The sequence below is a fragment of the Gallinula chloropus genome, assembly GCF_964237585.1.
Source record: "Gallinula chloropus genome assembly, chromosome: 20".
In the NCBI taxonomy this organism is placed as follows: domain Eukaryota; kingdom Metazoa; phylum Chordata; class Aves; order Gruiformes; family Rallidae; genus Gallinula; species Gallinula chloropus.
Window position 1 is genome coordinate 12,612,296 of NC_140105.1, and position 16,097 is coordinate 12,628,392.

Below are 16,097 nucleotides of genomic sequence, written 5' to 3' on the forward strand. Positions count from 1 at the left end.
CCTTCCAACTCTCTGGTTTCTACTTTCAGCTTCAGAGGGTTAGAAAATGTCCCATCCCTCAGAAGTCTAATGAACTGTTCTGTCAGAAGTGCAGTGTGTTGGTAAGTGACCTTTCTATGTGTCTGGTTAAAGCTGTTCTGGGAGAGAATCTCCTCTGAAAGCTGACCCCCTTCACACGCTGCTTGGCCGTAGCAGGCAGCTGAGGAGAGAGATTTCATGGTTATTAAACTGTGTGATGTTTAACTGCTGTTTGTTGTCAGAGAAATCTGTCCATGCCTGTGAGCATAGATGATGCCAGAATTCTTGGGAGTCCCAGGAGGCCAGTGAGGGAACTGCTGGGCTTGGGGAAGAGCAAGGTTTCAAGACAGGACTGGATCTGAAGACGCTGCTTTTCCTGCCTGTCCAGATCTTCTTAAGACACCTCTGGACCAGCCCCCATTGCAGCATGCTGCTGAATTTTCTTCCATGATCTGAGCTATGACAGAAACATTTTTTCCTTTGAAAAAGCCCTCAATTGTGAAACTCCTTTGAAATTTTCATCACTCAAATAAAACCTCTCCATTTAGTTACACAAGTCTTAATTTTTTAAGTTAAGATTACTATAAGAGACTGTTGCCTTTGTTAGCCGTGGCGACCTGGTTCAGGAACGGCAACGGCGCCACACTCTGGCAGCACAGTCCATCAGCTCACAGACACCAATGTGGTGGATGGCAAATGGCATTTATTAGCGAGGGGCACGGTGTTTTATAGCCTCGGGCTAAGATGTCACTTCTGTCCGCTTACATCACCGGCTACCTGCTATTGGCTACCTAAGGAGAGGGGGGGGTCCTACCTTTCTGTACAGCCCGAAATCTTCCGACCGCAAGGCCCTATCTACCGACATTTCCCCCCTCCCTGTGCTCACCAAAACTACTTACAGTGCAAAGTGCATGGTGCAAAGTGACTTATAATACTGATATATATAAAGAGGTGATAGCCTATAACAGTGTCAGACTACAATAGTGATAATATATAATAGTGATAATAATAGTGATAAGTTATAATAGTGATAGCTTATAATAGTGATAACATAAGGCACACTAGGTGAGTGGTAGTCAGAGGTAGCCTAGACAGTAGGGTGTACTAGGGACAACTACAGAACAGTAGAGGTAGTGCTCGGTGGCTACATTCTTGAAGCATCTGTCTGTTTTCTACAAAGAGAATGTTAACCCTCTCTAGACAACTCTTGACGAATTCTGCGAGCTTGTTCAGTACACAGGGTCCAAAAATCAGTGCTATTATGATCATCACAACTGGTCCCACCAAGGTAGATATTAAGGTGGTTAGCCATGGTGAATAATTAAACCATGATTCCAGCCATCCTCGTTGGGCCTCTCTTTCCTCTTTTCTCTGAGCTAACCTTTCTCCCAGTTGAGCCATCAAATCCATGACTATTCCAGTGTGGTCAGCATAAAAGCAGCATTCCTCTTTCAAGGCGCCACAAAGGCCTCCTTGTTGCATGAACAGGAGGTCTAATCCCCGTCTGTTCTGCAAGACAACCTCTGAGAGTGAAGAGACAGATTGTTCTAGAAGGGTCATAGATTCTTTGAGTCTTTGCAGATCTTCGTCAATGGCAGTTTGTAGTTGAGACAGGTCTCACTGATGGTTCACCATAGAGGTCACTCCCATAGCTGTACCAGCTACTCCCAGGCCGAGCAGTGTTGCTATTGTCAGTGCTGTCAGTATTTCTCTCTTTTGGAGTCTGTTGTCTACTTCTCCCCAATGATAGCTCATTTCTTCATCCGAATGATATAGGACCCTGGGAACAATCAAAATTTGTGCACAAAAGTCAGTTATAGAGTTGAAACGCTTAAGGGACACACAGGGAGTTAGCCCTGTCTGATGACAGATCCACATCCCAGATGCAGATGGAATTGCCCATTTATAGCTTCTATCGATCGCAACGTTTTTTGCACAGACCGCACTGTTCCAGCTCGCTAAGGTGGCATTGGCAAAACATATGCCTTGGCCTCTAACCTGGTCCAAAGTGATTCCTCTCCATGGTGTATCCCACTTGCACTGAGTCGGGTTATCTTTCAATGAGTAGCTAAAAGGAGTGTTGAGGGCAATACCTTCATAGAAAGGGGGATACGCATAACATAGCCAACATGCATTAGTAAGATTGGGGTTGGATTGATTCAGTGATCGGAAAGTAGCATCTAATGCACCAAAGAATGATTTGCCAGCCGAAAGGTGAGAGTCTGGGATCGAATTGCCTAAGGGAACCTTTCGTTTAGCTGGTAGGGGACTGGTTGGGGCCAAAGTAGGAACTGTCAAGTTGTCTTTTCCTTGTCGGTTATTGCTTTTGATCCTGACATTGGGACCGGTTGCTGAGGTGGTTCTCAACTCCTGTCTTCTAATAAAAAATAGTCCCCCCCATTAATGCCACCTTCCCAGTACCTAAAGCCCCAGCCAGTAGGCCATCCCCAGTCATTCTCATTTGTTACATTTAGTATAAAATATCTACATAACTCTCCCTCCTTAGGTCTTTTTACGGAGCCCTCCAAGATCTCTCCACTATTAGTTTTCTGTACCTAACGCAATTGTGAGGTCCGAGTTGAATTCTGAGGCACCTGTCTGGTCCTGCTGCTGGTGTCCAGTCAGAGGCTATGGTCTCACATCCCCAAAGAGGACAATGGTACTGACTAGGGGACTAGCACTGAGGTCTGCCTGGATTAAAGCTAGGACATACATAGTACCTTGCGTCCCACAGACAAGGGTCCAGTGGGATTAAGCTACAGAGATGCACTTTAAAGCTAGGAGGGCCTGAGGTGATGATTTTCTGGAGTATTTTCTGATCCTGCCATCTTCCTAACTCCCATTCCCACGGTCGATGTTCATACAAACCAGTAGATGGCACGACAGACCCTAAAAGTAAAATCACACAGAGACATTGTGGCCCTTTCCCACGGGGGTTTGTCTCGCCATCATTTGGATTCTGCTGGCGTGGAACCTCCAGGTGCAGACAGGGTGTTTGCTGACTTGTTGTCCTCCTTAGCCACCAGGGTGCACGGGTTACAAAGGCGTCCGATGATCTGGTCCTTTTTACTTTTGATGGAGAGAATTAGGCTTTTAATTTGATCAATTGTGAGCCACTAAGCTTGGCTGGTATCCGACTCGGAGACGGAACTTGACTGACTGGCCACTTCCGGTGTTCCATTCCTTTTTGTCAGGCTCCGACCCTGCCCACCAGCTTTGTGGGTGGGTCCTTGTTCCCTCCCCCTCGACCCGCCCCTCCTCCTTGGCGGGTTCAGATTGGCTTTCCGCCTGTCGCTCATGTTCTTGTCCCTTCCTTCTCTATCTCTACCACCCTTCTCTTCCCCTTCCTTTTCACGTGAGCCAGGCAGCTCTGGAATTTCCTCCCTGATTGTGCCAAAAGTATTTTTGCCCCGCCCTTCTTCTCCACTCTTGGCGCCACCTTGGGGCACACAGGGAGGTGGTTTCGACCAGGTTTCCTGAGATTCTGATTTCTCAGCGGTGGCCCTGGCTTCCTCAGCTAGCCCACCCCAGAAAGATTTTGCTTCCTCCTGCTCCTTCGTGAGTGGATCGGGGTTCAGGGATGGAGGAGGCTTATCGCCCTCTCGATCTTTGGGCTCGGCAGGCTTATCACTGTCTTGGGGCTTCAAAGTTTGTGTGGCCACCCCGATTCCCAATTTTGGGGTGACCAACAAACATTCTTTTGCTGCCCTCCAAGTGTCCTGCTCTTGTATCACTTTCCAGAGGGCCTGCACGACCCTCCCCCATGATTTCACATTTTTCCTACTGCCGGAGGACATAGTTTCCTCAGCTAAAACTTTAGTACATTTATCCCACACCTCAGGGTGGAGAATATCAACCGGCTGGTCAATGACCCCGATTTCTAAAAGTCTCACAACTGCAAGAGTAAAATCTTTAGCCTTACACTGAATACCCCACTGCTTATGCAATTCCGATACAACCTTCACAAGGGCTTCCATCCTCCTTGTTGGTCCGGGAGTGTCCTCCCCGCCGGGCTGGTCCCACCTCTCAGGTTCACCCAAATCCAGGCGAGTTTCCCGGGTTTCGGCCCCACTTGTTGCCTTTGTTAGGTGCGGCGACCTGGTTCAGGAACAGCAACGGCGCCACACTCTGGCAGCACGGTCCATCAGCTCACAGACACCAGTGTGGTGGACGGCAAATGGCGTTTATTAGAGAGGGGCGTGGGGCTTTACTCTAGGGATAGGATGTCACTTCCGTCCGCTTACCTCACCGGCTACCTACTATTGGTTACCTGAGGGGGGGGGGGGGGGGCTCCTACCTTTCCGTACAGCCCGAAATCTTCCGACCGCAAGGCCCTATCTACCAACAGGAAGGGAAATGCTGGTAGAACCACAAAATGATGTCAGGCACTGATAGGCCCATTCTCTTGGCTATGAAAACCCTGAGCCTCAAGCTTACTGGGGTGGCTAATGGCCTTCCATGGAGGATTTCAGGCCAGGAACCTTTTTCAGCCCTCCTAGCTTTTGTTTGCAATAAAGATGTGGAATTCTCCCTGTCCCTGTCTTCAGCAGCACATATACTAAAATTGGAACGATACAGAGAAGATCAGCATGGCCCCTGCGCAAGGATGACACGCAAATTCATGAAGCCTTCCACATGTTTTTAAATTCCCACCTGGAGTGTTATGTCCAGTTCTGGGCTCCCTGGGATAAAAAAGACAGGGATCTCCTGGAGAGAGTCCAGAGGAGGCTACGGAGATTAATTATTAAGGGCCTGGAGCATCTCCCCTATGAGGAGAGGCTGAGTGACCTGGAACTGTTTAGCCTTGAGAAAGGGGGGACCTTATTAATGTTTATAAATAACTTAAGTATGGGATGCAGGGGGAAATGGCCAGCCCCTTTTCAGCGCTCTGTGGAGACAGGACAAGGGGCAATGGCTGGAAGTTGGAGCATGGGAAGTTCCGCACCAACATGGGGAAGAACTTTTTCACAGTGAGGGTGACAGAGCCCTGGGACAGACTGCCCAGAGAGGTGGTGGAGTCTCCTTCTCTGGAGAGATTCAAGACCTGTCTGGATGCCTATCTGTGCAATATGAGCTGGGGAGCTGCTTTGGCAGGGGGTTGGACCCAATGATCTCTTGAAGTCCCTTCCAACCCCTATGGTTCTATGATTCTATGATTCTCCTTTTGCTATTAATTTTTTAAATACATTAATAACAAATAAGGGCCAGGGAGAATTTCAAAGATGGATGCTGGTGGAGCTGGAAAAGATGTCAAGCAAATTTTGGACTATTCCATTGTCTATGAAAGACCTGTGCCCCAAGACTAAGGTACTTAATGACATTTTTTGCTTCAGTCTTTAGTAGTATGATCAGTTGTTTCCTGATCCCCAACCCCTGAGTGGAAATATGGGGACAGGAAGTAGACTGAAGCCCAAATCATCCTAGGGGAATTGGTAAGTGACCTGCTCAGCTGCTTAGATCCACATACGAGGGCACTGAGGGAGTGGGTGGAAGTTCTTGCCAAGCCACTTTCCCTTATTTACCAACAGGCTGACTGAGGTGGTTCTGCCTGACTGGAAGCTGGCACATGTGACACCCATGTGTCACAAGAAGGGACAGAAGGAGGACCCAGGGAACTACAGGCCTGTCAGCCTGACCTCAGTGCTGGGGAAGGGGATGGAATAAATCATCTTGAGTACCATCATGCAGCACGTGCAGCACACTCAGGTGATCAGGCCTGGTTAGCATGGGTTTAGAATGTGCTTGAGGAAGCTGATCTCCTTCTATGACAAGGTGACCTGCTCAGTGCATGAGGGGAAGGCTGTGAATGTGGCTACCTGGACTTCAGTAAATCCTTCATCACTGTCTCCCAAAACATCCTGCTGGAGAAATTGGCCTCTAATGGATTTGATGGGTTTACTCTGTGCTGGGTTAGAAACTGGCTGAAGGCCAGGCACAGAGAGTTGTGGTGAACAGAAATGAGATGAGAGGAAATGGTTTCAAATTGCTCCAGGGGAGATTTATTTCTCATATCAGGAAGAATTTCTTTCCTGAAAGGGTAATCAAGTACTGGAACAGGCTGCCCAGGGCAGTGGTGCAGTCACCATCCCTGTTGGTATTTCAAAAGGCATGGGCCTTTTTCCATCTAGTTTGTCTAAGCTGTACTAACATGGGGCACAGTCATCCCATTCCTCATGCAGTATCTCCAGGCCTTGTGTGACCCTGAAACTATGGAATGACGAGCTGTGCTCTCTCTGTATCATGTCTGCCTGCATGATTGTTCACTTTTACAAAGAATTTACAAGCACATCTTCATAAGCTGAATCACTTGACTACTTGGGAATTTCCAGGAAGTGTCATACTCACCTTCCCCTGTACCAGCATTACCCCCAGTGTGTCTCTTCATCACTCTCATCATTGGGCTGTTTCTCCTTATGATACGACCTTGCCTAATGACATCTCCAGACTATCCTGATGTGTGCACTTCACTTTGCTCAAAGGTTTCCACCTCTGCTTGCTCTTTGGTCATTCAGATGCTGATAAACTTTGAGCTTCAGAGAACTGGAAAACATCTCATCTTTCAGAAGTCTAATGAACTGTTCTGTCAGAAGATCAGGGTGTTGCTAAGTGACCTTTCTGTTTGTCTGAATAAAACTATTCAGGGAGAGAATCTCCTCTGGAAGCTGACCCCCTTCACACGCTGCTTGGCTGTAGCAGGCAGCTGAGGAGAGAGATTTCATGGTTATTAAACTGTGTGATGTTTAACTGCTGTTTGTTGTCAGAGAAATCTGTCTGTGCCTGTGAGCACAGATGATTCCAGGAAAAGTGTTGGGAGTCTCAGGAGGCCAGTGAGGGAACTGCTGGGCTTGGGGAAGAGCAAGGTTCTCCATGCAGGGTTGGATCTCAGCGGACTGCTTTTCCTGCCTGTCCAGAACTATTTAGGAGACTTCTGGGCCAGCATCCATTTTACAATGCTGTTAGAACATCTTCCATGGACTGAAAAATGACAGACACTTTATTTTTTTCTATGAAAAAATCCTCCATTGTGAAATTACTGTGATTTTTTCATCACCCAATTAAAACCTCTCCTATTACTTATACAAGTCTTAATTTTGGAAAGAAAATTACATGAAGAGCCATGCTTGTAAGGGCTTTCTGGATGTTAATGAGCCCCACGGTGTCTCTGGTGAGTCCACAGACCTCAGGTACCAAACTTCTCAAGAAGTTCAAGTCAGGAGTAATGCTCAAATTACCTTGAAGCACTAACAGGCCCCACTGGGAGCCATTACTGACCAAGCCTCCCCAGAGGCTCGTTAGAGCAGACAGCTGGAGGCCATGAGGACAAACACAGGAAAAGCACAGGCAGCTCTGATGCTGAGGACACCCTGGCTTTGTCTGATGAAGCAGAAATGCCAAGTGCTGACCCCCAGCCCCTGGACTGGGAGATCCTGACCCTCGCCTATGTCTCAGGGCTCTTCCTTGGGATGTGGGGAGTGTGACACCAAGGGAAGGACAGGGGTATGACACATGGTGGCCTCCCCTGGGGTGGGTGCAAGGAGTCAGCCATGCTCCATGGCCATGAGGACAATGTGCCTCCTCTGCGGCCTCTGTGGCAGGGACATCAGCCACAGCCAAGAGGGCAAAGACCTATCAGTCACTTGTAACCTGAATGACACCCTTGGCCATCTGCACCACAGCCTGTGCCACACTGCCTCACACCTCTGCATGTTTCCTTTAGGCTGTGGGGTCGCAACACGCTTTTCAATCTCATTCCCACCCCACGATGTTCCTGCCTGTACTGCTGTCTCTCCGTCCTCAACAGCTGTTCCCACAAACACAAAGCCACCAGCTCATCCACACTTCCTCCCAGTGACTTCTTGATCACAGCACCATCCTCAAAATGATGTGTTTGCCTACCTTCTGCACCTGGTAATGGCATTTCTTTACCCGGTGTTTCCACCAGCTGTCAACCCCTTTCATCTACAGCATGAGGAACCGGGAGCTCAAGGATGCTGTGTGGAAACTGAGGACTGGGTATTTCTAAGCAGTAAGAAACCGCTCATCCTGTTGTGCACAGAGCTGGCCATGTAACTCACGTGAGGACCCGTGTGTGTTTAGTAGCTTTGTGAGTTGTTCTCTTTTCCTCCTGGTTTGTCTAGGCTGTAATAACATGGTTCACTTCCATCCTTTCCTAATGCAGCATCTCTTGGTCCTGTGTGGCCCAGACATTTTGCAATGACCTGCTATAGAAACATCAAGGGACCCTCGATACCGACTGAGGTCGTCATAGACCTTCATCCCCAAACTGTTTCCACTTTGGTCTGGACACAACAACAACAAAAAGAAGGGGTGTATATAACCTACATAACATGTTCTGCTCCAATTATTTGGTCATTTCCAATAAGCATGGTGGCCACCAATCCACTAATGACATTTTAAAGACAAATGGTCCATCCCCTTTGAGACTTAAACTGGAACTACATGGAGTTTCAAAATAAATAGTGTGTTTTAAACCCAAAAGATGCCTAATTCGATTATTTGATTTTATTCCATTAATCTGAAGGTTGCCTCTCCTGTCTGATTGCTATAGTTACACTGAATGGCAACTTCCTGGTTGGTTATGCCAACCAGGTTCTGCCACAAGCCTCAGTATCTCAACTCCCATAAGATTCCTATTAGACCAAAAGCTATCAAATCATTTCTTATGACCAATTTCATTGACCCATGCCCAACTTAGCCGTTGAGGGATGAGTTTTGCTCACCAGTGGTGTTTCTCAACATGCACCATAACATGTCACCTTTGACAGGAAAAGAGTGATTATAAGTTGCAAAAATAGTGGGTCGACACCAGGGAAGATACAAGGATTTCCACACCTGAAGGTCCAATCAGACACACTACGACCCTCAAAAACTCCATTGTTGTCATTCCGATTCAGACAATATTCCCCCTTTTCTGGAACTGGGGTTTTCCATGGGTTTGTTTCCACATTCCAATGGAATGAATCATGACCAATGGTTATGTCACTTAGATCACTCAGGAGCCATTTTGGGGATATTGTTTCAACGTCCATGGCCAGTCTTTAAATCCTGAAGGGCTCCCACATCCCCAACCATTTGTCAGGTTAAAAGTGTTGGGCACCTGCTGGCCTAAAGTTATAAATCCATTTTGCCACCCCAGGCTGAAGAGGGGGGCACAAATGTTTCCCCAGATATTAATGGTGGTGATAGTGGTTGACCAAAACAATGTTTGTGACAGTCTGCTAAATGTCCTATAAACATTAACAAAGCACTTATTAACTAAACTATACAGACAATTAACAGCTTCATCTATTCCTTCAAGCAGGTGTCAGAGATTCCATCTGGAAAAGAAAAGAGAAGAAACCCAGACTCAGTTTGTATTAAGGAACTGGTCGTAGATTGTTATTAGAAGGATGGAATAATCCACCTTGTATTGACTTCCTATGGGCATCTTTTGCTTTCCAAGCGTATTTGTTGAGGGGCTCAGCCAGGATGAGGGGAACGCTCCCAATGGTCAGCATTTCTACCAAGACTGGCAGACCAGGAGAGAAACTGGCTTTTCTGGGGTGCTGGGAGTGTGGGGTTTGGGGATTAAAGCTGGGGTTTGGGACAAAAGGCATTGAGTTGGGACATCCAATTATTCCCCAGCAATCACTCTCTTGGGGAACAGCATCCCAGAGACGTTCTGCCCAGTGTGGCTTGTGAGCTTTTAAAAACCCTTTCAAAAGCCCATTAGTTCCCCCCACTATCCCATTAGCTTGGGGGTAACACAGGGGTGTGAAATCCCCACCTGACTCCTCCTTTCTTGGCCCACTCCTGCCCCTTGGCAGCAGTGAAATGACTGCCCTGGTCTGACTGAACAGACTGGGAGTTGGCAGAAAGCGAAACCAATTGGTCAGGGCCCGCCCTGGATGTTCTCCTGCTGCTCCTGGAAATGCCTCTGCTTGGACTAGGCGAGAAATGATTTCCACTCCCACTAATACTCTTGTTTCCCCTCTGCCTTCCCAAGGGCTCCAAAAGAGTCGATGTGCCAGGCCTCCCAAAGGGTCTTTTTCTCTCTCAGCTGGAGGGGGGTCTCTTCCATGGGGTGCCGCTCTAACCGCAGGCAGCATTGTTCACAGGCCCAGAGCCAGGTGGGGCAAGCTTCCCAGTGACAGGCCACCCCCTGGCATGTGCCTCCCTGTGGGAATCCTTGGATCCTGCCTGGCCACGTTTCACATGCAGCCATTCCAGGAGCCTGTCCCAATGTCCTCTGAGCTGGTCCTCTTTCTGCAGAGGGGCAATGCTGGCCAGTTCCTCTGAGCTGAGGGAGCTGGGCCTTGTTAGCTTGGAGAAGAGGAGACTGAGGGGTGGCCTTATTCAGGTCAATGGGTAAAAGCTGGAGCAGAGGAAGTTCCATGTGAATGTCAGGAGAAACTCTTTCACTGTGAGGGTGCCAGAGCCCTGGGACAGACTGCCCAGAGAGGTTGTGGAGTCTCCTCCTCTGGAGACATTCACACCAACCTGGATGTGTTCCTGTGTGATTTAGTCCAGGTGATCCTGCTCTGGCAGGGGGGTTGGACTAGATGATCTTTTGAGGTATCTTCCAACTCCTAACATTCTGTGATTCCTTGACCTTGGATCTCCCTGCACATCTCTTGGAGCAACTCTAGCCCCTCAGGTTCCACCGGGTGTTGGTGTTTTAACACCTCCTTCTTGACCTCCACTCCATTAATTCCCATGAGAGCTGGGACCAGCAGCTCCCAGGCAGCAGGTGCCTCTTTTGTGCCCACTGGAACTGTGGCAAGAGGAATCCCAGCTTTGGTTGGATTGAGGCAGCCATGGGCCAGAGCTGCATCCCCTCCCCAAGGGGAAAGAGTCCCCTTCCCGTCATCTTCTGGGGGTCCTGCCTCATGTGGAGACAAGAAAAAGTGATTCTTCTGCCCAGCTTGTGTATGATCAGGAGAAAGGACTCTGCTGGACAGAAGGATTTCTCCCCAGACTAGAGAGCAGATGGCAGGGAGGACTTCAGTGTCTTCCCTAGTTGGTTCCCTGGAGCTTCAGGAAAAACTCAGAGGAGCCGAGGAGTACGTGATGCCTTCACCTGCTCCTCAGCTGTAGCTGGGCTGGACTCCTGGGACAGTGGGAGCTGATGAAATATTACAGCAATGATGAGGGACAGCTCTGCCACAGAGTAGCTCCTCTGGCAAGCGCACAGGGCTGGGGACACTGCCTGTAGGCACAGAGGGGAGACCTGAGAGGTTGAGAGAGCTGCTGGATGCTGAGAGCTCACTGGAGGAGAAATATCCTCAGCACTCTACCTGTGAGTATGTCCGTGGTATGTCTGTGGGTGCAGGGCAATGCAGGTTCTGTTCCTGGAGGGATCTCCTAAAGCTGGAACATGGGACAGTGTGTGGGGTGTGTCAGGAAGATAGATTCTCTATAGGACAAGAAGGTGCTGTATGGAAGGCATCCCCATATGCCCTATTAGGGGGACAGGGCAGGACAGCTGTCTTCTTCTGGGCATGGCTGAGGGGTGCCCAGGGCTGTCCTTGTGAGCAGGGTCCTTGTGACCCAGGGTCTGTGTGCTGGGGCAGGGACTCTGCTGCTGCCAGGGTCAGCACTCAGCCTGCCTGCTGGGCTTTCCACAGGGATATAGACAGCACCTCTGGGTTGAAGCAGTGACCCAGGGAAGTGCAACGTAAGGTCCCTCTGCTGTAAGAAGTGCTGCCTGGGTCAGCTTTGCTCCCAGCCAGAGCTGATCCTTGAGAAATGCCAAAGAGAATTTTTCTCCGAAGGCAGAGTCTTTGCTTTGACTTTTCCTCTCCTGTGGGCTGTGCTGAGTGTGGTAGATGAGAACTGATTTCTCCCCTTGAGAATATGCAGTGAAAACTTGATTCTCATGAAGATGTTGGAGCCTGGGCTGAGCCCTGCACACACAGAGGTTCCCTAGGGCAGTGCCCTGATGCCAGGAGGGGTCTGCAGAGCAAAGCTGAGCACAGGGCAGGTTGGATGAGTTCTGTGAGCACAGAGCAGAAGGTGACATGGGCAAAAAGAAGCATCTGTAGGGACAGCTCCAGGCATCAGAGACATTGTCAGGCAGGGAGGAGCTGCTCCCAGAAATGCCCTGACAGTGGGGATTTGGGACCTCCCTGACACTTCCCGACACCCACCCCCTGGTTTCTGCCACCCAGCACAGACTCTGCACCCTGAGTTACAGGGTTTCAGGCTGAGTCTTCTCCTTGGCAGCCAAACCAGCAGTGAGAGAATCCCCTGAGTGCCTGTCTGTCTGTTCCTGAGCCTAAAGCTTTTGCTGCAGCATTTCCTGCTGTATCCCCTCCTGTCCTTGCTGCCTTTGTGCCACCATTACCTGGGGCTCTGAGCACGTCCATTGGTGGGGCTGGCACTGAGCTGACCCTCACTTCAGGACACACATCTTTAGGACTGAGGTTTTCCAGGCAGCTCCTGCTGGGCTGCAGCTGCCTCCCACAACAGCACCGCTCTCCCAGGGACTCTTGTGCCCAGAGAGGAGCCCCATGCAGGAGACATCTCGGCACAGAGGCCGTGGCAATGCCACTCATCACCTGTGTGTGGGCAGCTGCACTGAGCCCTGTGTGTCCCTGGCTGGGAGCGGGGAGTTGAGATCCTCCTTGGGTAGGATGAGACTGCAGGAGGGCTTTGGAGCTCTGCCCTGCGAGACTGGATTCCTCAGCTCTCTGTGGGGTCCAGTTTCTTCTGGAGAGAACAGCAGGGTGTGATCACAGAGCGTCCAGCACAGGGCAGCTGAGAGCAGGGTTGATGGACAGAGCAGCTCTCCCCACTCCGCACTCAGGGGAAGGTTTCACTGACACTTCAGCAGCAATGTCAGGGAGTTCTGACAGAAGAAACACTCCTCATCTCTTTCCTATCCACAGGGGATTTAGTCTGAGATCAGGACATCCTTCTATTTACTTACTGCTGCCAGGCAGGACTGAGTTTTCTAGAGCCCACAGCCAACCCTCCTCCCAGCATTGGCACGCTCAAGCCAGCACAAAGCAGACCCCCCAAAAGGAAACTGACAAAAGTCTTCCTGAATACAGAGAATCAGTGTGAATTGGAAACTGTTTTGATCAAAGTAGAGTTCCCTAACTTCTCACTACCTTTTTCTTCCTTGGACAGGTCTCCACACTTGACAGCAGCAGATGTTCAATAGCAGCAGCTCCATCAGCCAGTTCCTCCTCCTGCCCTTTGCAGACACACGGGAGCTGCAACTCCTGCACTTCTGCCTCTTCCTGGGCATCTACCTGGCTGCTCTCCTGGGCAATGGCCTCATCATCATCACCATAGCCTGTGACCACCACCTCCACACCCCCATGTACTTCTTCCTCCTCAACCTCTCTGTTATTGACCTTGCCTGCATCTCTACCACTGTTCCCAAATCCATGGTCAATTCCTTGTGGAACACCAGGGCCATTTCCTACTCAGGATGTGTGGCCCAACTCTTTTTTTTCCTATTTTTGATCTCCACAGAGTACTTTCTCCTCACTGTCATGGCCTATGACCGCTACGTTGCCATCTGCCACCCCCTGCACTACGGGATCCTCCTGGGCAGCAGAGCTTGTGTCCACATGGCAGCAGCTGCCTGGGGCAGTGGGTTTCTCCATGCTGTGCTGCACACAGCCAACACATTTTCACTCCCCCTCTGCAAGGGCAATGCCCTTGACCAGTTCTTCTGTGAAATCCCCCAGATTCTCAAGCTCTCCTGCTCAGATGCCTACCTCAGGGAAACTGGAGTCATTGTGGTCAGTGTCTGTTTAGGTTTTGGGTGTTTTGTGTTCATTGTGGTGTCCTATGTGCAGATCTTCAGGGCTGTGCTGAGGATCCCCTCGCAGCAGGGACGGCACAAAGCCTTTTCCACCTGCCTCCCTCACTTGGCTGTGGTGTCCCTATTTGTCAGCACTGCCATATTTTCCTACCTGAAGACTCCCTCCATCTCCTCCCTAATTCTGGACCTGGTAGCATCATTTCTTTACTCAGTGTTTCCACCAGCAGTGAACCCCCTCATCTACAGCATGAGGAACCAGGAGCTCAAGGATGCCGTGTGGAAACTGAGGACTGGATATTTCTAAGCAGCAACAGAATTTTCATTGTCTTCTGCATATCACTGTCCATGTAACTCACATTAGGACCAGTCTCTATTTAGTAGGTTTTAGTTGTTGGAGGTTTTTTTCAGTTTCTGTTTTGTCTCAGCTGTAATAAGGTTTCACGTCCATCCCATTCCTAATGACGTATCTCCAGGTCTTGTATCACCCTTTATATATCACTGACCATGGAACTCACCGTATGACCAGTCTTTATTTTGTTCCTTCTGTAGTTGGGGTTGCTTTTGTTCCAGTTTGGCTGTGCTATAATAACAGTGTCCACGTTCATCCCATTCCTGCTGTAGTCTTGTGTGACCCTGACACTGCGTGTTGACTACAGTTTACTAGCACATGACTGGAATGGCCATGCTTTCCATGCAGGGCAGAATGTGAATTTCTAGGATTGGTACAGATGATAGCAGAATAAATACCTTCCCCTGTACCTGCATTACTGCCAATATGTCCCTTTCATCTTCCCCATCACTCAGGTGTTTCCACTCTCCTGATGGTATCACCATGTGTAAGGACACCTTTTAAGCAAGCTGGCTGGATGTTTGCACTTCACTTTTCTCAGCAGGTTTCCACCTCTGCTCAGCTCTCTGGTTTATACTTTGAGCTTTAGAGATTTGGAAAACGTCCCATCTATCACAGAATCACAGAATCACAAGGTTGGAAAAGACCTTTGAAGATCATCGAGTCCAACCATTCCCATCTTAATATAAACCAGATCCCTTTTTTTGAACACATCCAGGGATGGTGACTCAATCCACTCCCTGGGCAGCCTGTTCCAATATCCAATCTAAACCTGCCCTGGTACAGCTTCATGCCACTGCCCCTTGTTCTATCTTCTGTCACCTGGCTGAAGAGACCATCACCCACCTCTCTACAACCTCCCTTCAGGTAGTTGTAGGTGGTGATAAGGTCTCCCCTCAGCCTCCTCTTCTCCAGGCTAAACATCCCCAGCTCCCTCAGCCGTTCCTCATAGGATTTGCCCTCCAGCCCCTTCCCCAGCCTGGTTGCCCTTCTCTGCACTTGCTCAAGGACCTCAATGTCCTTTTTATGGTGGGGAGCCCAGAACTGCACAGAGTACTCAAGGTGTGGCCTCACCAATGCCGAGTACAGGGGCACAATTACCTCCCCAGACCTCCTGGCCACACTGTTTTTGATACAAGCCAAGATGCTGCCCGGGCACACTGCTGGCTCATATTCAGCCGGCTGTCACCCATCACGCCCAGGTCCTTCTCTGCCTGACAGCTCTCCCAAGCCTGTAGTTTTGCATGGGGTTGTTCTGTCCCATGTACAGCACTCTGCACTTGGCCTTGTTAAACCTCATCCCGTTGGTCTCAGCCCATCAGTTCAGTCTGTTCAGATCCCTCTGAAGAGCCTCCCTACCCCAGGCAGATCAACACTTCCTCCTAGCTTTGTGTCATCTGCAAACTCACTGAGGGAGCATTCAATCCCTTCATCCAGGTCATTGATAAAGATGTTGAACAGAACTGGACCCAGGACTGAGCCCTGGGGGTGCCACTCATGACCGGGCTCCAGCTGGATTTGGTTCCATTCACCACCACCCTTTGGGCCCGGCCATCCAGCCAGTTTTGAACCCAGCTGAGGGTCCACCTGTCCAGGCCAGTGGCAGCCAGTTTCTCAGTCAGAATGCTGTGAGAAACCCTGTCAAAGGCTTTCCTGAAGTCCAGGTAGACACATCCACAGCCTTCCCCTCATCCATTAAGTGGGTCACCTTGTCATAGAAGGAGATCAGGTTAGTTTGACAGGATCTACCTTTTGTAACCCCATGTTGACTGGGCCTGATCCCCTGGCCATCACACATGTGCTGCATGACAGCTCCCAAGATGACCCTCTCCATGATCTTCCCCGGGACTGAGGTCAGGCTGACAGGCCTGTAGCTCCCCGGATCCTCTTTCCGACCGTTCTTATATATGGGTGTCACATCTGCAGCCTCCAGTCGAGTGCAACTTCCCC

General features: G+C 49.7%; 1 protein-coding gene across 1 annotated transcript; it reads left to right on the forward strand.

Moving 5' to 3' along the window:
- Positions 1-13,175: 13,175 nt before the first annotated feature.
- Positions 13,176-14,102, forward strand: LOC311199339 (olfactory receptor 14A16-like; the record flags this gene model as incomplete). Its single annotated transcript, XM_084273420.1, has 1 exon — positions 13,176-14,102. One exon carries the CDS (start codon positions 13,176-13,178, stop codon positions 14,100-14,102), a length of 927 nt encoding a protein of 308 aa, XP_084129546.1.
- Between the last annotated feature and the right edge of the window lie 1,995 nt (positions 14,103-16,097).